This window comes from Bactrocera neohumeralis, chromosome 3 (genome assembly GCF_024586455.1).
Source record: "Bactrocera neohumeralis isolate Rockhampton chromosome 3, APGP_CSIRO_Bneo_wtdbg2-racon-allhic-juicebox.fasta_v2, whole genome shotgun sequence".
Taxonomy (NCBI): domain Eukaryota; kingdom Metazoa; phylum Arthropoda; class Insecta; order Diptera; family Tephritidae; genus Bactrocera; species Bactrocera neohumeralis.
Genome location: NC_065920.1, coordinates 60,173,834 through 60,194,833, shown reverse-complemented (window position 1 = coordinate 60,194,833; position 21,000 = coordinate 60,173,834). Strand labels below are relative to the sequence as shown.

At 34.5% G+C, this 21,000-nt stretch overlaps 2 protein-coding genes across 2 annotated transcripts in view; both read right to left on the bottom strand.

Annotated features, from left to right (window-relative positions):
* Positions 1-4,515: 4,515 nt before the first annotated feature.
* Positions 4,516-16,158, bottom strand: LOC126753959 (PRL-1 phosphatase). Its single transcript, XM_050465751.1, has 4 exons — positions 16,008-16,158; positions 14,827-14,993; positions 9,798-9,929; positions 4,516-6,185 (listed from the first exon to the last, which is right to left on the bottom strand). The coding sequence occupies exons 1-4, from the start codon at positions 16,122-16,124 to the stop codon at positions 6,074-6,076; spliced, it is 528 nt and encodes a 175-aa protein (XP_050321708.1). The 5' UTR covers positions 16,125-16,158; the 3' UTR covers positions 4,516-6,073.
* Positions 16,159-16,245: 87 nt separating this feature from the next.
* The window catches only part of LOC126753960 (uncharacterized), a 37,603-nt gene continuing 32,848 nt past the window's right edge, over positions 16,246-21,000 (bottom strand). The window contains exon 4 of the transcript XR_007666236.1: positions 16,246-17,454. The gene's annotated coding sequence lies outside the window, so the exon portion shown is untranslated. The remainder of the gene's footprint in view (positions 17,455-21,000) is intronic.

The window sequence follows — 21,000 nt, the reverse complement described above, 5'->3', positions numbered from 1 at the left end:
TTTTGTTCTTTATTTTATTCTAATTATGTTTTGGAAGTATTTAGTGGTTAAGTTTTTACAACAGACACACACATACTAAGTCAATTTTTTTTTATTAAACATGTATTTTAGCCAATTATTAAAATATTAAAAATTTATTATTTTAGCCAAATATTTAATATTTTAGCCAATTATTAAAATTGTATTTAATTTCGTAATCGTTTTAATAATTTTTTAATAATCATAATATTTTTGGTAATTTTTGCTTTGTTCTAATACAATTTTTTAAAATCAAAAATAATAAAAAAAATTTCTTACGAAATTAAATTAAAGTTTTTTAAATCATGAATTTAACTTTTTTATATGTTGATTTGAAATTTTTTAAGTTCTAAATAAAATTTGTTTCTTGAATTTAAATGTGTGACCTTTTTAAGCTTGAATGTAATGTTTTGAAATGTTTGAAATTTTATTTAAACTGGAATTATTTATCTTTTATCAGTTTGGGTATATATAAGTTAAATAAAGCAAAAAGCTCGTATGACAGAAAGGAATATGAATGAAAATATCGTCACCATAAACGAAAAATAAAGTCACATTACTTTTCATAAGTTTACAGGCGAAGGAAAAAAGAATCCCGTTTCGGCGATTTGCACTGGCCAGCATGATCGCCTGATTTGACCGCGCCAGACTTCTTTTTGTGGGGCCTTTTGAAGTCGCGAGTTTATGTCAACAAGCCTCAGACTCTTGCAGCTCTTAAAGACAATATCAGTCAAGAATGTGTGGACCTATCGCCGGAAGTTCTGGCCAAAGTGATGGAAAATGCCATAAAAAGGGCTGAAATGACAAATGACTGTGGCCAATAATAATCCAATAGTTGATTTAAGACTTCCCGAATCATTCTGGTGTACACCTATGTGATGCGAGTTTCTGCGCTTGTATAATACTATGAGCAAAAAATAGTAAGACTTTATCTATATTCTTCTAAATCTATGTCGTCCACTTCCAAGTAATCCCTCTTGGCTCCAATACACTTGTACCAACGTTTTTCCCAACCATCGACACAGTTGTTAAAGTTAATTAGGCTTCAATGCACAAAGCGATTCACGTTTTATGTCTTCAATTGACTCAATATGAGACGATGCATTATCATTGTCGTGGTGCAAAAACCAAGAGTTGTCGGTCCATAATTCCGACCGCAAACGACACATAACACTGATTGATTGCCTGCTTTGAGGTCTGTTTCCGAACCATAGGTATAGATGCAAGACTCATCGCCAGTAATAATACAATTTTTTGTCCGATATCTTTATTCAATTTAAAAATCGCAACGCACTACTGAGATGTACCGCCTAAGCAGCTGCTGTAAACAAACTGGTTGACAGATCGCAATCATATTTGGCCTAGTAATTAAGGACAGTCCTACAAACTTAGCAAAAAAAATTTTAGATATCATACCCTTGGAATTTAATAACAATATCCGGTCGCTCTCTTGTCACATGATGGTGTTAAATCAAGACTTCTTCGATGCCATTCAATGTCACAATTTCTTGAAATAATCGAATCTCCAAACTTTTCTGGCTGTTGCACGTTCTGTGTGGCACGTAGCCAGGTCTTGTGTAAAGAATTGGTTATAGTCGACTTATACCGTTTTGCATTGAAAGTAAGGGTATCACCAACTTCATTTCGAAACCGGACCGATGATTCCACTAAACCAGAAACCACACCAAACTGTCAATATACATAGTAGGTGAAAGTAATGGTTGTTCATGTATAATTTGTGGATTTTCTTCGCACCGGGCGCGACAGTTTTGTTTATTTACCGCACAAATCAGATAAAAGTGAGCCTCAACGGAGAAGATGATTTTCATAAAACAATCACTTTCAATTTTTTCCAAGGCAAAAGGGGCAAATTCACGGCGTTAACGGTGGCTTCAATGGCGTCAGTTCTTGAGTGAGAAAAATTGTATACGGATGCAAGCCCAAGTGCTTGCTCAAAATTCGCCAACTTGCGGTTTGAGACAGTCCCAATTCTTGTGACCCTCTTGCAATCGACAAATTTCGGTCTTCAACAACATTTTTCTGAACGGCAGCAATATTTTCATTACATCGCGTCTTTCTTTTTCTAATTGGCGCTTGAATATTATGTGAAATTTTCAATAATTCGACGAATAGCGAGCACAGGTGGACGATTATTACGACCGTAAATGGCAAAAGGTCACAAAAAGTTGCAATGGCGAAACGATTATTTTGTTAATAAAATTGAATAAATTATAAACCCTGTACTTACAAAAAATTTAATCTTAATTAAAAAAGAGAATTCCCCACTTTTCCACGTCAGCTTTCAAATTCGAAACATTTGCCTTCGAAGTTCGAAATTGCGCTTATTTCAAACATGATAATTTTTTAAATTATGTAAATTATTATTTTAAATTTAAAGTACGCACATAATCCACCCTTTTCTCTAAGTTCAATAGTGTATACCATTTTTGGAAGGCTTACATGGGAGACCAAGCGGTCCAATTCGAATTTTCGAAAATGAAAAAAAAATTGAAGTTATTTCTAAATATATATTCTTTCCCCCATTGACATCATATTCCAGTAGCTTTCGAAATATAAAATTTTATTTTTTTCGAAGATCCCATTTTGACATCATTTGAGATGCTATCACATGTAATCTCGTTCGAAAAATGTTATACACCATTGAAATAAGAGGAAAAGGTAGTATGTATGTAGAAATTAAAATAATATTTTAGTAGCTTAAATACTCTAATTGATAATGTTTTTGATATGAGCTCAATTTCGAACTACGAATATATAGGCTAACATCGAAAAACGTGGAAAATACTTTTTATTTATGATTATTCAAATTCTTCAAAAAAATTGTTTTGGTTACGGCAACACCCAGCACGGTATGATACAGTGTAATCGACTAATTTCTTCACAACAATCGCCCTTAAAGGATGAAATAATCGAGATAAATATGAATGACATTTACTTATACTCGTAATATATGTAATGCATACATAAAGCTGTTTTAAAAATACTTCAGAGCCTCCAACTATCGGATAACATTAAGATATAAAGTACAGAAGATTTTTACGATGAGTGAAATTATTCAACTAAGAAGTTACGTCAAATTTGGGGAATCAAATTTCTGGTGTCGAAACATTCAAAATATTGGAAAAGGCCTTCGATAATAATAGTTTGTAGCGAGCAAGTGTTTTTGATGGGTACAAATTATTCAAGGAGACTCAAGAATGCATTGATGGCTTGAAAATCGTGGATTTACAGTCAGATATCAGTGAAAACCCATTCGTAAACAAGATTCTAAGAGGTTCTATGAAAAATGAAAGCATGATTGGTTCCAAAGTCACAAAATTTTTTCGTACAATAGCGTCGCATTAATCGTCTATCAAGATGTTTTTATTTTTCCATTTTTACAATGAATAAATTTTTACAAATAAATAAATTTACAATATCGGACAAAGAATTTGTCTCAAATTTTTATTTATAAGCAAATTTCTGGTGCGGAATCGTTGCAAATGTTCGAAAAGGCTTACGTTGATTCAGCTTCAGATTACCAAAACTACAAGTCTACGACTGGTAAAAATTCTTCAAAAACGGTCCAAAGATCTTTTAAGACCTGCCTCGTTCTGGACGATCTTCGTTCCCTTCAACTGATGAAAATAGTAAAAAGTGAAGGAAATGGTGCTTGAAAATCGTCAAGCAAGTGTTAGAGAGATGGCAAGAGAGCTTGACATGTCTCGCGAGTCCTTTCGAATGATTTTGGTGGATATTTTGGCTATGAAACGTGTTCTTGCTCGACTCGTCTCGATAAAGCAGATTTTTTTTCAAAAAGAGTACCGTAAACAGGTGTCTTTGGACATGCTTGATGGTGCGAATTCCAATAACTAAAACTCAAATTTTGCATGTAGCCTAAAATTTTCAGCTTTCGCTCTCAGCTATAACCAATATATAACCATTTTACAAATAAAATTCAAACTTTAAACTTATGAAAAGTGTTGTTACGTTATTTTGCATTTTAGGTGACGTTACGAAACATGCGCGAATCATGTGTCTCTACCTAATCACTGCAGCATATTCGGCATATGCCTTTTCAAGAAAAACGCGTTTAAAGACAAACTGTTTGAGTTCATTGAACTGAGCGCTTACACTTTAGCAGGCTGTAACTCAAAAACTATTTGAGGTTTGGTTTTAAAATTTCAGTATGTTATTTTTAAAGGCTTAAACTAACGAAATATGAAGAACAATTTCATTATTTCTTTTAAATTTCACACTAAATGTGCCGCTTAATCTCCAATGTGCAAAAAAAAAAATTTTTTTTTTTGTTTGGAATTTCACATTAAATCGTCAATGTGCCACAAAGAGCATGATGTTGGCAGCAGATTTGCATTATAGCACAAAGTGGCATGCTGTAAGCTGAACTGCCTCAATTGTCGTCTCAAACTGCGCGTGTCTAAGCAAATTATAACTAACAAACCAAACCAGTGTTAAAATAAAAATAAACCAGCACAATTGATTTTTTATAATTTTTATATTTTTTTTTTTAGAACAATGCTTGCTTTGATTGTTGTTTTTTTTTCTGTTTGTTTCTTTATGTTTACTTAACAATTTTAGCGATTTCTACTTGTTTATTGTTGCGCATATCATACATAATCGATTTTCCTTACATTTCATTACAAATTTGCTTGCATTTTTTTTTTGTTTTAATTTTATTTAGTAATATTATTATAATGTGTTTTGTTTGTATTTTTTATTGTTGCACATATGCATAATGCTTACAATTGTTTTATATAAGTACAAATACATGAGTACGTACACACTAATTGAATACGAAAACAAAAAAAAATGAAAGAAAGTTTTGTAAAGAATATTAATTTAAGCAAAAACGAAAAAAAAATTAAAAAAAAACGAAGGAAACGAAAACAAAAACAAAACTACGCATTGTATTTTGTTAGTAAGTATATAAATATTATTTACTTTCTGCTGCTGCTGCTTCTTCTTCTGCTTTATTTAACATTAAAACTAATAATTAAATTGTTTTCGTTTTGCGTCTTTACATTCTCAGTTTACTAGCTCTGTGTTACTGTTGGTTGCACTTACAAAAAACATTTTTCATTTTTCATCTTTTTTTTAATTTTAATATTTTTTTAATTTATATTTTTTTAAACTTTACTTTTATATGCCTTAACTTTAATACAAAAAAAAAAAAACAAAAATAAAATTCAAATATCTTTCTGCTTCATACTTGTTAGAACATCATTATATAATATAATCATCATCAAATAAAAAGTGAACTTTAAAGTCAAAAAAGTGTTGGCGTTCATTGTCAGAGTTCAAGTGTTGAGTTGCTATTGCTATTGTTGTTGTTGTTGTAGTTTACATGCGCGTGGCCGCAAGTGACGCGGTGTGCGTGTGTGTTTTTGTTTTTTGGAAGTACAATAAAGAATATGCTAACGCGCACACATATAGAAAGCGCCACACACGCTGCCACGCGCCGTAAATGTTGTGAGAAAGTAGAGAAAAGCGCCAAGCGGCAGGTTTACATATGTATATTACAGTTGCTAGTGTCAGTAGAAAGTTTAGAAGCGGCGACCGAACGTTGTTGGTGTTTTTTGTTGTTGTTGCTGTTGCTGTTGTTTGCTGGTGTTTAATGGTCTGCTGTCAGTTTCACATATTTATATTTGTGTCTAATTGATTGATTGTGTTTGCGCTGCCTGCAAAAGCTGACGAGTGTGTTCCAATGCACTGCTTGTTGTTTGCCTCGTTGTTATTGTTGCTGTTGTTGTTGTTGTTATTACGCTGACTGCGTTTGCCTTTCAGTGTTCATGCACTTGCTGGCATTTTCTCATTATTTATTGCTGTTTTGTTGTTGTTGTAGTTGTATTGCGTTGTTACTATTGTTGTTGTAGTTGCTACTGCTGCTGCTGCTTGCTGCTTTAATTAATGTAGCATATTTCACATTTATTGGTTTTCTTTTTAAACTTCTGTTTGTTTTATGTTTTGTTTTTGTTTTTCTTCTTTAAAAATGAACACTTTTCATCTGGTGGGAATTTATATGGTTTTGGAAAATCTATTGCACGCAACATGAATTCTTGTGGCCATTTTTGTGCTTTAGCCTTGCCTTGGGCTTATACCGTTCCAAGAATGACAATTGTTTGGCATTGATGGCGCCTCGTCGTTTACTGCAAATAGAAGAGAAAATTGAATTTTTATTTGAATATTAAAAATAGTTAGAATAATTAGATATGCTGATAACTAGTTAGGTGTACCTACGCATAAATGAGTTAGTTTTCATTACTCCATATTGTGAAGCTATAAAAATTATAAATGTGTGTGTTCCCACGACAGTCAGTTCTACGTAACCGGTACGGACCCGGATTTTTTTCCGGTCAAGGACTGTCTGACCTGCAGAATTCTATTGCAACAACTACAAAACAATAAATGTGTAGTAAAATGAGTAGAGAGATATCTGATCAAAATTGACCCGGACCCGAAGTTAAAAAAAAATTTTAATTTTTTAATACAAGTCGAAGACCTTCAAAAAAATCGCTTTTTGAGCCAATTCAAGCATGCCAGCCAACCCATCCAAATTTCCATATTTGCCAGTCACAACATACAGGAATATGATTGTAGGGAAAAATTCATGAATTTTCTGCCCACAAAGCCACTCGTTTACCGCCACGCTGCACGTAAACTCCGCAAAATAGTCTAATAGTGTTCCTTATTGATCTTAGTGACCGCGAATTCATGATGAACCACACCACGGTAATGAACATTAGGTTGATTTTTGACCGACTTTTACGTAGTTTTTTGCTTTGAGATCATGATAAAACTACGTCTCGTTTCTAGTAATGATGCATTTGATGGATGTACAGTCGTCAGCTATGCTGTAATGCATCCCTTTTGCGACTCTACTCGTCGTAGTTTTTACAAAAGACTTAGGTCTTTTGGTATGAGGTTAGCAAGGCACGCTTCAACCAAAAACAATAACCTAAAAGTGTTGAGTCGATTTCTAGAATGAGATAGAGCTGTGGAGGTTATCTGCTATTTCTCGAATGCCAGCACGAAAATTTTCACTCACTATTTCTTTAACATTTTCAATGTTAACGTCAGTAACGAAGGTGTATGGATGACTCGCAGGAGATCCAAGATTTCGATGGCTAGTACCTTCACTGAATGCTATGTGCCACTCAAATACCATTGGAGATACCAAAAGCTCCGTCAGGATCGGATGGACTTCTCCGAGCCGTTCGATACCTAACGAGGTTTCAGACAAGGCGGTTACTCATCATGCGACTTCTTCAATCTGCTGCTGGAAAAAATACTTCGAGCTGCAGAGTTGAATAGACAAGTTACAATCTTCTATAAGAATGTACAGCTGCTGACGTACGCCGATGATCAAAAAATCATTGGCCTCAACAACCGCGCGTTAGTTCTGCTTTCTCCAGACTGGGTGAGGAAACGAAGCAAATCAGTTTGGTCGTCAACGAGGACAAGACGAAATATCTTCTGTCATCAAACATTCGTCGCAATTGCGAATTGGCTTTGACTTCACTGTTGACAGTCATAACCTCGAAGTCGTTGATAATTTCGTCTATCTTGGACCAACCAACAACAACCTCAGCCTCGAAATTCAACGCGGAATAACTTTTATCAACAGGTGCTACTTCGGACTGAGTAGGCAATTGAGAAGTAAAGTCCTCTTTTGATGAACAAAAAACAAACTCTGTAAGCCCCTCATTATTCCCGTCCTGTTATATGGTGAAGAGGTATGGACGATGAAAACATCTGATTAGTGGGCGTTATGAGTTTTCGAGAGAAGGGTTCTGGGGAAGATTTATGGTCCCTTGCGCATTGGCAAAGCTGTAAGAAGCAGAGCAAGAGGAAGAATTACAAAAGCACTTAGCTCAACCAAACCAGTTCATGGGCTCAACCAAAAACCATCCTGCGAGAGTACGATCCTCGTAGCGTTGGACTTATCGAAAGCCACAGACACAGTCAATCACACAACGCTACTTGAGGACATCGAACAATCTACGCTCCCTCCGAGACTAAAGAGGCGGACTACGAACTACCTGAGCGGTCGACAATCATCCGTACTGTTTCGAGGCAAAAACCGCTGCTGTTTGACTTCTACATCTTGAAACTCCCTAAACCACTAGAGAGAATTTCCATCACCTCGTACGCTGATAATTACACGATAATAACGTCCCCGCATAACACTAACCATCTCTTTGCATGCCCTGCTAACCCTATACAATACATCTGACACCTCTCTCCCTAGGGTCCGACCCCGTCGAAACAGCACGTTTCCAGGGTCACCGTTGGACAACTTATCTAAACCTTACGGTCCTAACGGGGATTAGATAACCGACGAACAACGAAAACTTCAGCTCGCATTAAACTGAATCTGCATCTGGCATTACAAAAAGACTAGTACATCTAGGTATGGCATCGTAGGCAGCCAGCAACCAATATAACCTAACTTATTTTATGCAGTCTGGCTTGGTTTTGACCTAAAAAAAGGTGAGCTGAGTATTAATTTTTTCTAAATAACTTAATAAGCAAATTTCTGGAAAGGAAAACAGGAGGCTAAATATTGTTCTGGTGGAAGCTTTTGGCATTTTGTTTAGTAAGACTTCATTTAAATCTATCCTAGATACTTTTGGTTTCTTTTACTTTTTTGGATAACGCTTAGCAACCATAAGTATCTGCTGGACATTCTAATCATATTTTTTGTATGAATTAAATATACTTATACAAGGTGCGTTCCAAAGTAAACAGGACTTTTTGAATCTAGCGCCCCCTGGTGGCGCCATCTATATGTCGACTGATGCGTTAGAATCTGCTATCTTTATCGATTGTCCAGTGATTTCATGACATTTCATCGATTGGAAGTGAAGTTATTGCGTTATAAGTGTCAGTATGTTTGTGTTATCGGTGCGAAAATGAGCTTCGAACAAAGAGCCAACATTAAATTTTGTTTTAAAATTGGTAAAACTTTTACCGAAACGTTTCAATTGACGAAACAAGTTTATGTCGATGATTGCCTATCTCGTAGCAGAGTGCACGAGTGGTTTCAACGTTTTCAAAGTGGTCGTGAGGACATAAATGACGATCAACATGTAGGCCAATCAAAATCCGTGATCAACGAAAATTCCATCGAAACTGTGCGGGAATTCATCAAAAATCTGCCGAAATTATCATTGAAATTCATGGAAATGGAAGTGAATGTCTCCAAAACGTCGATTTATCGCATTTTGACCGAATATTTGGGCTTACGAAAGGTGTGTGCACGGTTTGTTCCGCACAAATTGACTAACGACCAAAAATTGCTCAGAATCCAACATTCGAAGGACGATTATTTAACCAAAAATCACATTTTAACCATTGACCACTCCCCGTATTCACCTGATATGGCACCGTGCGATTTCTTCCTTTTCGGAAAAATGTATTTGCTCATGAAAAGAAAGCGTCATGGAAACGTTGAGGCCATTCAAAAGGCTTGCGCCGGCATACTGGCGGTCATACGGGCCAACGAGCTAAAACACTCGTTCGACATGCTTTTGGACCTTGCGAAAAGCTGTATTGAAGCAGAAGGAGACTATTTTGAATAAAATTAATTGATTTTGCTGAAAAAACCATTTGTTCTGTTTTTTTTTTAAGTCCTGTTTACTATGGAACGCACCTTGTATTTTGTGTGAGATATATCTAATAGACTATAACCTCATATTTTGGTTAAATTTTTTTTACTATGTCATAATTGTATAGGTATTACATCAATATCTACTTACTCTCTTATCATCTCTACAGCTGCCTCATATTTAAGTCCCAACTCAATCAGCGCCAATGCGACCAAAACCGGTGCACGTCCCAAACCGGCAACACAATGTACAGCAACGCAAGCTTCCGGATTTTGTTGATACCTAGAAGCGAGTGTGGTGAGTTCAATTAAAATAGTTATTATTAATGAAGAGAGAGCAAGAGTGTAGAAAACGTTAAATTTCAAAACAAAATATTTATAATTATTTTTTTTTTTTTAACATTTTAATGGAACAATTTTCAAGAACTCAAAACTCAATTGTGCTGCAACTGTTTTGCTTAGTGCGCAAGCTTAGCGCCGCGAACGCCTACTAATTTTGAACTAATTGTTTTTTTTTTTTGTATCAAAATCAGTGCATTTTTTTCTTGGCATTTATGTATGTATGTGTATGTGTGTTTTAGAAATGTAACGGCACCTTACCTACAAGTGGCATTTTCATGATCATTATGATCGCATTCATCATTATTGGCATTGGCATTTGTATCGGCTGTCATGTCGTTATCACTACCATTACCATTGTTGCTATTGTTGTTCATACTAGCACTACAGTTATCTAAATTCTCATAATCATTTCTATGTTTATGCTTAAGTGAAAACCTTTTGTTTTTGTAAAATGAAACCGATGCGCTTCTATGCGTCGAAGGCGTACTTGAGGCGTGAGTTACGGTGTTGTTATTGCTAAATCTAAGAACCGACCCCGTGGAGCGTGATGTGGTTGTTGTTTGTTATTGTTGTTGTTGTTTTTTAGCAGATGTGTTGCAGTTATTTTTATTTTTTTTTTATGAAATAATTTGCAATTTAACGTCCATGCATAGTTTGTTTAGGTTTTTTGTTTTGTTTTGTTTTTAATATAAGAAACAAGAGAAAAAGAAGAAGAAGAACCAGTATCAACAAAGTGGCAAGAACTGAGCGTCTGTTAGAGAATTAGTCTACACAACTGTGTTAAGTTGGGTTCAGCACAACAGATTGTGGCTATTAGTAAGTGGTATATGTAGTTATTGGTTTAAGGTATATACTTTTGGGTATTAGGTATCATTTGGGTATTCAATTTTCTCCAACTTGATTATTTTTGCAAATACAAAACGAAATTTCAGTTTTTGCACTAAAAACATGCAACCAATGTAAAAAACCTTTGTATTTGCAATTTAAAGTGTACCTGTATTGTATTTTTTCTCAGGCATATACATATATTATGGGAGCTTCATTTTAATATTTTGCATTACAAATGTTAATCTACGACCTTGAATAAGTGAAATTTTGGTACAAAATTGTTCGCTCTACAAAAAAGATTTTAATAATTTTTCGCATAAAACCACTCCTTCAAAAGTTATACGCATTTAAATGTATGCATCATATGTAGTCTAATCATATGGTACACCATGTCGTATGAGCGACACACTATAAGGCACTTGTATGAATGCTCAGGCAACTGATGTTTAACTTTAACTGCATATAACTTTTAAAGCAGCAGTTTTATGGAAAAAATTATTAAAACCTTTTTTGTAGACCGAAAATTTTTGTATTCGAATACTACATTTTCACAATTTTAAATTTACTTTTTTTATGAAAAATACCAAAAAAAGTAAAATGTTATTTAAATTGAAAAAGAAATATTGTTTAGGCAGAGTTTGTTAAATAAAAGAGCTTACTTATATTGGTTTCTCACTTTTAGCGCAAAAACTGACAGTTCAGGTGGCGTTTTGCAGAATAACAATCAACTTGGGGAAATAATGGACACCCTATGTACTACATATATTTGTTAGTTATAAAGACAGCAATTGCATTTAGTGATTTTTGAAAATTGCAAATAAGCTAAGCTGCGCTTGTTTGAGTTTAAAAAAATAGTGGCATGAAATAATTTTGCTTAGCATGAGAAAATTAATTTTAGGCTTTACTATAGAAATATTTTTCTTATTATTGTTTAATATAATTATTTTTCAAAATATATTAAAAACTTAAATATTTGAAAAATATATATTTTTTATTAGTTTTATATAGGTATGTACTATTTATATTATTTTATTATTATTTTTCACTAGTACTATACATATATATATTTTTCAAAATTTATTAAAAATATATATTTTTTAAATATTTAAATATTATTTTTTTATTTATACTTATTTATGTTTTTATACACAAAACCTGTGCAATATTATTACTAATATTTTTTATGACAAAAAACACAAATTTTTATTAAAACAATTTTTTTTAAGCGAGTTGTATTAATTGAAGCATTTTGTCGAAAGCATTTAGTAATTAAAACATTGCTGGGCAACATGCTGTTATATAATTTTGCCTTTGCGGAAAAAAAATCTGCTTATTATTTTTTATATTTAATAATAACATGCATGCTTTTGCTGTTTTAGTATATGTTATGGAATATAATGATAATGTGTTGCGAGCAAAGTGAGTTTTTATTATAGCCTGACAATATCGTGACGCGTGAACGTCAAGTCTTTTTACAGATTATTTAGCATAACAGGTCAATTGATCTTTACAATAGATTTTGTTGTACCAATCTTTAAAGTAGACCTTACTAACTATTTTATTTATTTTTTATTATAAAAATTCAAGAAGCTCTAAAAAATATATAACAGGTCAATTGAAAAGTCTTTGTCATGACACATGGATTATTTTTAGTTAGACCTAACATCCAAACATTGCCCCACCGCAGCACTTGAAGTCATGCTGGAGCTCACACCGCTGCATCTAGTCATCAAACAGGTAGCGAACCGGTGGGATCCCACAGAATAAAGGAGTTGCTCTCCATGGAGGAGAGAGAGAGGAGAGAACGGCACTGGCAACTGGCAGCAGGAATGCGCCAAGTCAAGCTGCTTTTGGGAAGATACACCTTTGCAAGGTTTAAAGAAACCCTGAGACAAATTTTGCTTTCATGTCGTGCTCTACTGCAGGCTCAGGAAGCACTTGTCCAACATGGGCATAGTCTTTTGCACGAACTGTCGGTTTGGTGACATGGAAAGGAAACTCTAGAACAAATTATTCTAGTTTGCCCAGCAATTTGTAGAAGCAGGCTCAAGCCCTCCTGGAATTATTCAGAATGCTGTACCTTTGTGACAATATGTGAAATTGGAGAGGGCACAATAGACCATAGGTCGCAGTGCAAATCTTTAATTTTCTCTCTATCTATCTACATATCTAACCTCTCATCCGCATTCACAGTATTCTCCAGATCTGGCCAATAGCGACTATTTCCTGTTCGCAGATTTCAAAAGAATGCTTGCTGGGAAGAAATTTTGATCGAATGAAGAGGTGATCGCCGAAATTGAGGCCATTTTTTAAGCAAAGTACAAATCGTACTATAAAAACCGTATCATGAAATTGAAGGGTCGCTATAATCAGGAACTAATTATGTTGAAACGAATTTTGATAAAAAAAATTGTTTTACAATAGAGCCCGGGGTTTTTCAATTGACCTGCAAGTGTTACTATGAAGGCTAATACAAGCCAAGTGTTGTGGACCAAGAGTCATTTAGAACAATTTTGAATATTATGTGGATATATGTACACAAATGTGTTCGATAAAAAACGAAAAAAGTCTCAGACAGAGATTCAAAATAAGATTTATAGAACCTTATAAGATATTGCGGACAAGGGGTAATATTTTATACCCAAGAAAATCGAATGAAAATGGATTCTCAGCAATCTTTCGAAACAGCAAAGATCATACGCGTAAAAATGCAGTATACATCATTCTCGAAACTACAAATTACGCCTTAAACACCTCCTTTCCTATGGAAGATGATCAAGTAATCAAATTAACTCCAATAGCAGGCGTATAGTTGAATTTATCCTTTTAGACTCAAGGCTTAACATGAAGTCTAATAAGGCTCGACCCTAAGATGCTAAAGATATCTACTTGAGACTAAAAAATAACAACAACATCGATCCATTTTGAATCAGATGGGCACTGTTGATGAAAAGGATCGTGGTCTAAGTGCGCTGAGCCGGCATCATTTACTATCAGCTGCTCCCCTACGGCTAAACGTTTATTTCGGTCCTGTACTGTCAACAATTGCTCCGTCTGTTGGAAGCAATCGCTCAGAAGTGGGCAGCTAAAGCCAATTGTACATGAATTACGTTTCAGCAGCAAAAAGTCAGTAGCATCAGGAACTAGGTCTGGATGATTTAATGCATCTACACTTTAGTTTGACCTTGGCACCAAGTGATTACTATTTGTTTGTCGCCAAAGTCGAATAATTTTTCTGGTGAAAAATTCGTCGCAACAGAAGCTTGTGAAAATCGACTGGTCCCAATATTTTGCAGAAAAGAAAGAGGGTTTCTAAGGGAGCGGCCTTATAAAATTACCTTCGAAATGATTACCAGTAATTTTCAATTTGGTACAATGATTACTACCACGAAGTAGTTGAGTTAAATTCTATTAACAAGCAGATATACGTAACTGGAACGCGCACGCTTGTTTATTCATGTCCAAAATATATTTTTCGGATGTTTTTTTACTAATAATGACAAAACAATATCTCTGCAATACGCCAAAATTCACATGACTTGTCAACTGAGTGTCAATAAATGCGCAAAACACTAATATTTCACGCCAAAAAAAATTAAAAAAAAAAACATTCATCATATGGTAACTCTCGTCAATATGCACAGCAATGACATTGCAATGCCATTGAAATCTAATTATTTCGAAAATATCCTCTATTTTCGACAAACTAAACATAAATTTTGGCAAATCTATTTTCGACATAAGTGAATTTTCAATAAATCCAACAAATGGCACACGACGACACATGCCCGTTACTCAAATTACCGCTAATGATGAATATGCGAGGTGAATTTGCGTTTTGGTGCAAATGATTTGCGACGCACAAAGCCAATATCACACAATGATGATTATTATTAACCACTTGCAGGCAAGCAAAACGAGACAACAGAACAACAAAAACATAATTAGTTGAATAAAACAGTAAAAAAGAAAGTGTAAACGAATGGGGAAATAAATGCATTACAACTCACTTTTGCTTCAAAATCTCGAACCATTCATCAACAACTTGTGGTGGCGGAAAAGTGCCATCTTCGAATGCTAAATCCTTAACTGTAATGCCCTGAGCTTCGAGCTCGTCCGTATTATAGCTGGGCTCACAGACGCGCACCACAGTGCTCACGTTGTTCTTCTTGAGCTCCTGCAGAAGTGGGAAGAGAGAAAAGGAAAGTTAATTACTGGAAATAATAAATAAAAACAACAAGAAAATATGTGAACTACGGTTGCACCGAAGCTAGAATCCATTCACAGTTTAAAGTTTTCACACAAGAACTTGATTTGAATTGGTGAGTTTGTATGACAGCTATAGAATATAGTGATTCGATCTCAAAAATTTCTTCATAGAGTGTATCATTGCCTTGGACAATAATGCATTCCAAGATTCGTGAGAATATCTCATCAAATAAAAAAGTTTGCCATACAAGGACTGGATTTTGATCGATCAGTTTATATGGCAGCTATATGTTATACTGTTTCGATCTTAAAATTTTTTTTAGGAGATTGTACCTTTGTCTTGGACAATAACTTATACTAAATTTCATTAGGATATCTCATAAAATAAAAAAGTTTTCCAAACAAGGACTTGATTTTGATAGACCGGTTTGCATGACAGCTATATGCTATAGTAAACCGATCTAAAGAATTCTTCGGGAGATTGCACCCTTGCCTTAAACAAGAATCCATGCCAAATTTCGGGAAGATATCTCATCAAACAAAAAAGTTTACCATGCAAGGACTGTATCTTGAGCGATCAGTTTATATGACAGCTATATGTTATAGTGTTTCGATCTCAAAAATTTCTTGTGAGATTTGACCTTTGTTTTGGACAATAATGCATGCCAAATTTCGCAAGTATATCTCGTAAAATAAAAAGTTTTCCATAGAAGGACTGGATTTTGAGCGATCAGTTTGTATGACAGCTATATGCTATAGTGCACCGATATCGGCGGTTTCGACAAATGAGTAACTTCTTGGGGAGTAGAGGTTGTGCGCGAAATTTCATATCGATATCTCAAAAACTGAGAGACTATTTCACGTATATACAGAAGGACATGGCTAAATCGACTCACGCTGATCATATAGTTACATACATATAAATTTTATAAAATCCCCAGATATAAGTATATAAAAAATCAAAGTAACAATGTGTACTAACCGTTATATAATGATGGATGGTGACATCTGATGGCCGATCGGTGATTAGGAACTTCATGCCCTTAAACTCGATAAGAGCTGGTGCTGGGCGCAAATCCTTTTGACGCATGTTGCTCATTAATTTACAACTTTAACACAAATAACAAAATTTATTTATGCGTTCGTATGCAATATACAATAGGCTTGTATAGTTGTGTACTTGTAGACAGGACAGTTGAGAGTTTTGTGTTCTTCTCCTTTTTATTTTTTTTTTTTGGTATTAAAGATAATATTTTTTGTTGTAGAAGTACGTTGTTGTTTTAGCGCTCACGCTCCACACTTTTACTATTTATGCTCTGCGGCTGTCTTTTGCTTTCAAGCGCTGAGGTGTTTTGTTGTTTTTGTCTATGTGTTTTTTACTTGACTTTGTAGGTTAGGTTCTGTGGTTCTGCTGTTTTGTAAAATTTTACGCTTTGGCGGCTGCGCGTCGACTGTTTTTGTTACAAATTTGACAGTGATCGCTCCAAAGTCTGTATATATAATGAAAACCTCTGTCACAAAACTGGACTGCAAATTTTATTTAATTCTCTTTTCTTGTTTTTGCTTTGCTTTCTTCTTGTTTGCTTTCAATAAATCGGAAGTTGTGTGTATAAATAACACTTGCAGCAGTTTATGCTAATTAATTTTGTTGTTTTTTTTTTTTGTAAATATTTTGTATAAATATAATTTAAGTATTTAATGTGCAAATTGAAGCTTTTATACGGAAATTGTTTTGTAATTAGCGCAAAAATTTAAAATTAAGTACAATATTTTAGTAGGTTCTTTGTTTTTGTTTTTGGGAGTTCAAGAGTTGTTGTTGGTATTTATATATTTTTAGCTTAAAAATTATCACAAAAAAGTAATTAGAAAAAAGTTTTTCAAAAATAGTTTTTCTTTGCAGCTTTTGCTTGCTTTTTTGTTGTTGTTTGTTTGCACAAAACCTGCCTGATTTTCAGCCGTTACGAAATCCCTGTTGACTTTTTAGTAGTTGTAGTTTAATTACTCTTCAATTGTATAGCAATTACTCTTTAATTGTACAACAATTACTCTTAATTATACAATTTAATTTCGCAATAATTCTGTCAATTAATCTGCTCTTTTCGTTGCTTTTTGCTTTCTTTTGCTTGTTTTGTTTGTTTGTTTTAGCTAAAACCGAAATTGTATATACCAATTCTTCTGATATGCGCGCTTTTTGTAGTAGCTTTCTCTCTTTCTTACTGCCTCAGCAAACACTTGTTTGAAAATCCAATTAGTTGGTTGTTTTAAAGAAAATTCGAAAATTGTTTCTACGCTAAATCTCGCTTGCTTTCTCGTACCGCGCGCTATCACTGCTATCTCCTGTCTAACTGTCTCCCAACTGGACGCGCTTCCAACAAGTTCCAACTCTCGTCCTTTTTACGTTTCTTTCGCTGTTTTGCAAACTCTTTTCCCTGGAAAGAAAAGAAATTATAAAGATTGTGTTTAGATATGTTTTATGAATTGATATTTAAGATTACTGATTTAGGTTCAGAAGTCTATCGGTCGAGCCGTTTCGAAGAACATTTTTTCACCGGTTCTGAAAACAGTGTTTTGATAGTGTAAACTTTTGGAAACCGATTACACTCAGTTAAAACAGAAATTGTTGCAAATACGCTGATATCTACCGAACTATTTGTCGGAACAACTACAAATTTTCGGAGAATGTGCTCAGATGTACTATATAAGCTATTTCGATTCGATTTTTTTTTTTTTTTGAAATTTGCAAGTGGATATAACCCCTAACTGAAATCAAAAATTAATCTAGTTTTTATATTTAAAACGTTAAAGTTCAAGTTAAGGGAGTAGTCAGGTCTAAAAAAAAAAAAAAAATGTAAAAAAAAATTAAAAAAAAAAATTAAAAAAAAAAAATAATACAAAGTTTCGATTTTTTTTTTTTATGTTTTCAAAGTTTAATTATGAAGAATAATATATATATTCCCAAATTAAAATGTTTTTTTTTTTTTATTTTTTTTTTTTTCAAAGTCACTTAATTCGAGACAAATATTTTCAAACAACCAGACAAACAGCCTAATTGTTTTTTTTTTTTCAGCATTTTTGACAGTTCAATCGTTTATGAGAGAGAATCAGAACAGTTATCCACTTTACGATAATAAATTGCCTAGATATTATATATTTAAACAAATACATTGTTATGCTTTTTTTTTGCTTTGGTTTCAAATTGCTAACCCTATTTGAACAGATAATAAATATCTGCTAACGCTCCAATGTTTGAATATTTCGAGCCCCCAACGTATCATTCTTAGATTATTACTTAAAATTTAAGCAAAAACAAAAAATAAGGGTTTTTTGGAGAGGTCAGTACCCTTAACCAAGCCTCTGACACCTTGCTGTATTTTCTGTTTGAAAATTTGCCAATAATTCAAGGGCGATTGTATTAAGCTACTTTCGGTTTATTTTCCATATGAAGCGCTCTGCTATGTTGTATTTCTGAGCCTTCAGCATCTATCGGTACTAATAGATGGATATTTAGGAAAGAAAAAATTCAATGTTTTGATCAATTTTAGTAGTTTCGAAAAAAACCCGACTAAAGGTTTTTTATTATCATATTGCTCGTATGTTAACCACAAATAATAAATAATTCGTGAAATTAGAAAATGTGTGTCAAATCGAACATTGAGAGAAAAAACTCTTTGGAAAGAAATGTTTCAAGAATTGGAAAAAAATGCTGGCAGCGTTAAAGTAGAACTTAACTACATACTTCATATGTACTCGATATTTTTGAAGTCTTGAAAGTGGATGATTATTTTTGGAATAGCAGCTAAGCGTCCAATACAAGATTTTTTAGAAACTGAGTTGGAACTTATGTATATTTTATTTTTGAAAGCGCTTGGACCGAATTCAATGAATGTGTTATTAACATCCAAGGATTAGGGAATTCGAATTTCGGCAGTGTAAAATCTATGCTCCAGCCGCAGATCAAGTGAAAGATAATAGTGCAATAGGCTATGGAAACATCTTCGACAGATAATACTGACAGCCTTCAAGTCGCTCACGCGGTACCACTTCTTCGCAAGATTGTTTATACTTTATTTGTTGGAAACGTCTATTATATAGAGGGTCCGGCACTCGAAGTGTACCAACTTCAGACCGTTCGCGCAGCTGCCGCTCTGGAATCAGCTGTTTATAAATTTGCTGAATGACAGTTATTGTTAACAAGTGTTCAAAAGCGTTTTGCTAAAAGTGTGATCAGCCATGGAACTCAAACGTAATAGTGTGATTGCTTTATATTTAGCTGGAAAAGTACAGCCAGCAATTATTCGTGAGCTCAAACAGCGTAATGTGAATAAAGTTTTTGTTTATCGTCATACTGGTAGCATCGCAAAACGCCATAGAGGTGGTCATCAAAAGACTGCAACGTCACGTGAGATGGCTCGGAAAGTGAAGAAGCGACTTGAACGAAATCCACGACGAAGTGCCAATCAAATGGCTAAAGAACTGAAAATATCCGACCGCAGCATTCGACGCATATTGAAAAATGAGCTCAAGGTCAAGCCTTACAAGTTCCAAAACGCCCATGATCTCACACCGAAGCAGCAACAAGTAAGACTTGAGAGATCGAAGCAGTTGCTTCGCTTGACCGAAAGCGATCAAATTCCGAACATTGTGTTTTCTGACGAAAAATTTTTTCCAATTGAGCAATTCGTAAACTCTCAAAACGATCGGGTTTACTTGACCGACCGTTCATACGAGAATATAAGTCATCGGTTGGCTACCAGGAGGCAGCACCCGCCACAAATAATGGTTTGGGCCGCTGTCACCGCAGATGGGCGCTCTCCAATTGTTTTCATCGAGCCTGGCGTCAAAGTAAATGCGACATATTATCGGGAAAGTTTTCTGGAGGCTGCTTTGAAGCCGTGGGCAAACAAACATTTCGGTGGTGAAGAAAGTCATTGTCCGTGAGTGGACCAAAATACCGGAAAGTCACATTCGGCGCTTGGTTTTTTGACCGTCTCAAGATAGAAAGGCTTCTTCGAGCAAAAGTGAATTGGTCCTGAATATATGATTATTTTATTTTCTTATTTTATGGCTATTTTAATTGGTTACACTGTAGGGACAAGTGCTGCATGAGCTATACCACAATATTGGCATTGTCGAGCGAATTAACATCCAGCGGCTGCGTTAGCTTGATCATGCTGTGAGGATGGATTATGTGCGGCAGCAAGAAGGTTATTCAAAGCTAGAGCCGATGGTAAAACTCCTTGTGGTAAACAATGTCTCCGCTGAAGTAACCATGTAGAAGAGAAGCAGTGACGAAACTTAATGTGCGACAGATGCGAGTGGAAGGTATTATTACGTCAGGCGGAAACCGAATAGGATTTAATAAAACTAATTAAAGAAGGAAATCTGAAATTACGTTTTTTTGTAACTTTCATCTAATTTTTGTATAAAACTGTCACATCTAATAGAAAATCAACCACAGAACTGCTAAGAGCACATTACGGCGCCAAATAGAAAATAATAAAGTGCAGTTTTATGGCCACATGTCAATTGCTATTGCCGCCCTTTTGAGGCGCACACGAGTAAGAATTTCCGTGCCATTTAAATACGATATTCATCAAAAGTATACTAAAGGCTGTGGTAGCTCGTGTGTAAAGCTATAGAATCATTTCAATATTTTTGGGCAAAAACAACAAAAGACGCGGTTATGCGGTTGAAAATAAAATAAAACAAACGTCACGGCTGTGCGTTGCACAATATTATTTAATGAATGTAGGGTGATTATAGTTTTTGGTGTAAATAAATTAGGAGCTTAAATACTGCAAAATAAATATAGCACGCGGAGGCGCTGCGGGAAAATATATATTATTTATGGCGAAATGTGAAAATTATGAATTATGAAAATCGACAGCCATAAAATAATATATTGCTATACATAATATATATAGTTGTTTTTGTGTATATGTATGTATGTATGTATGCATATACCGCATCTTACT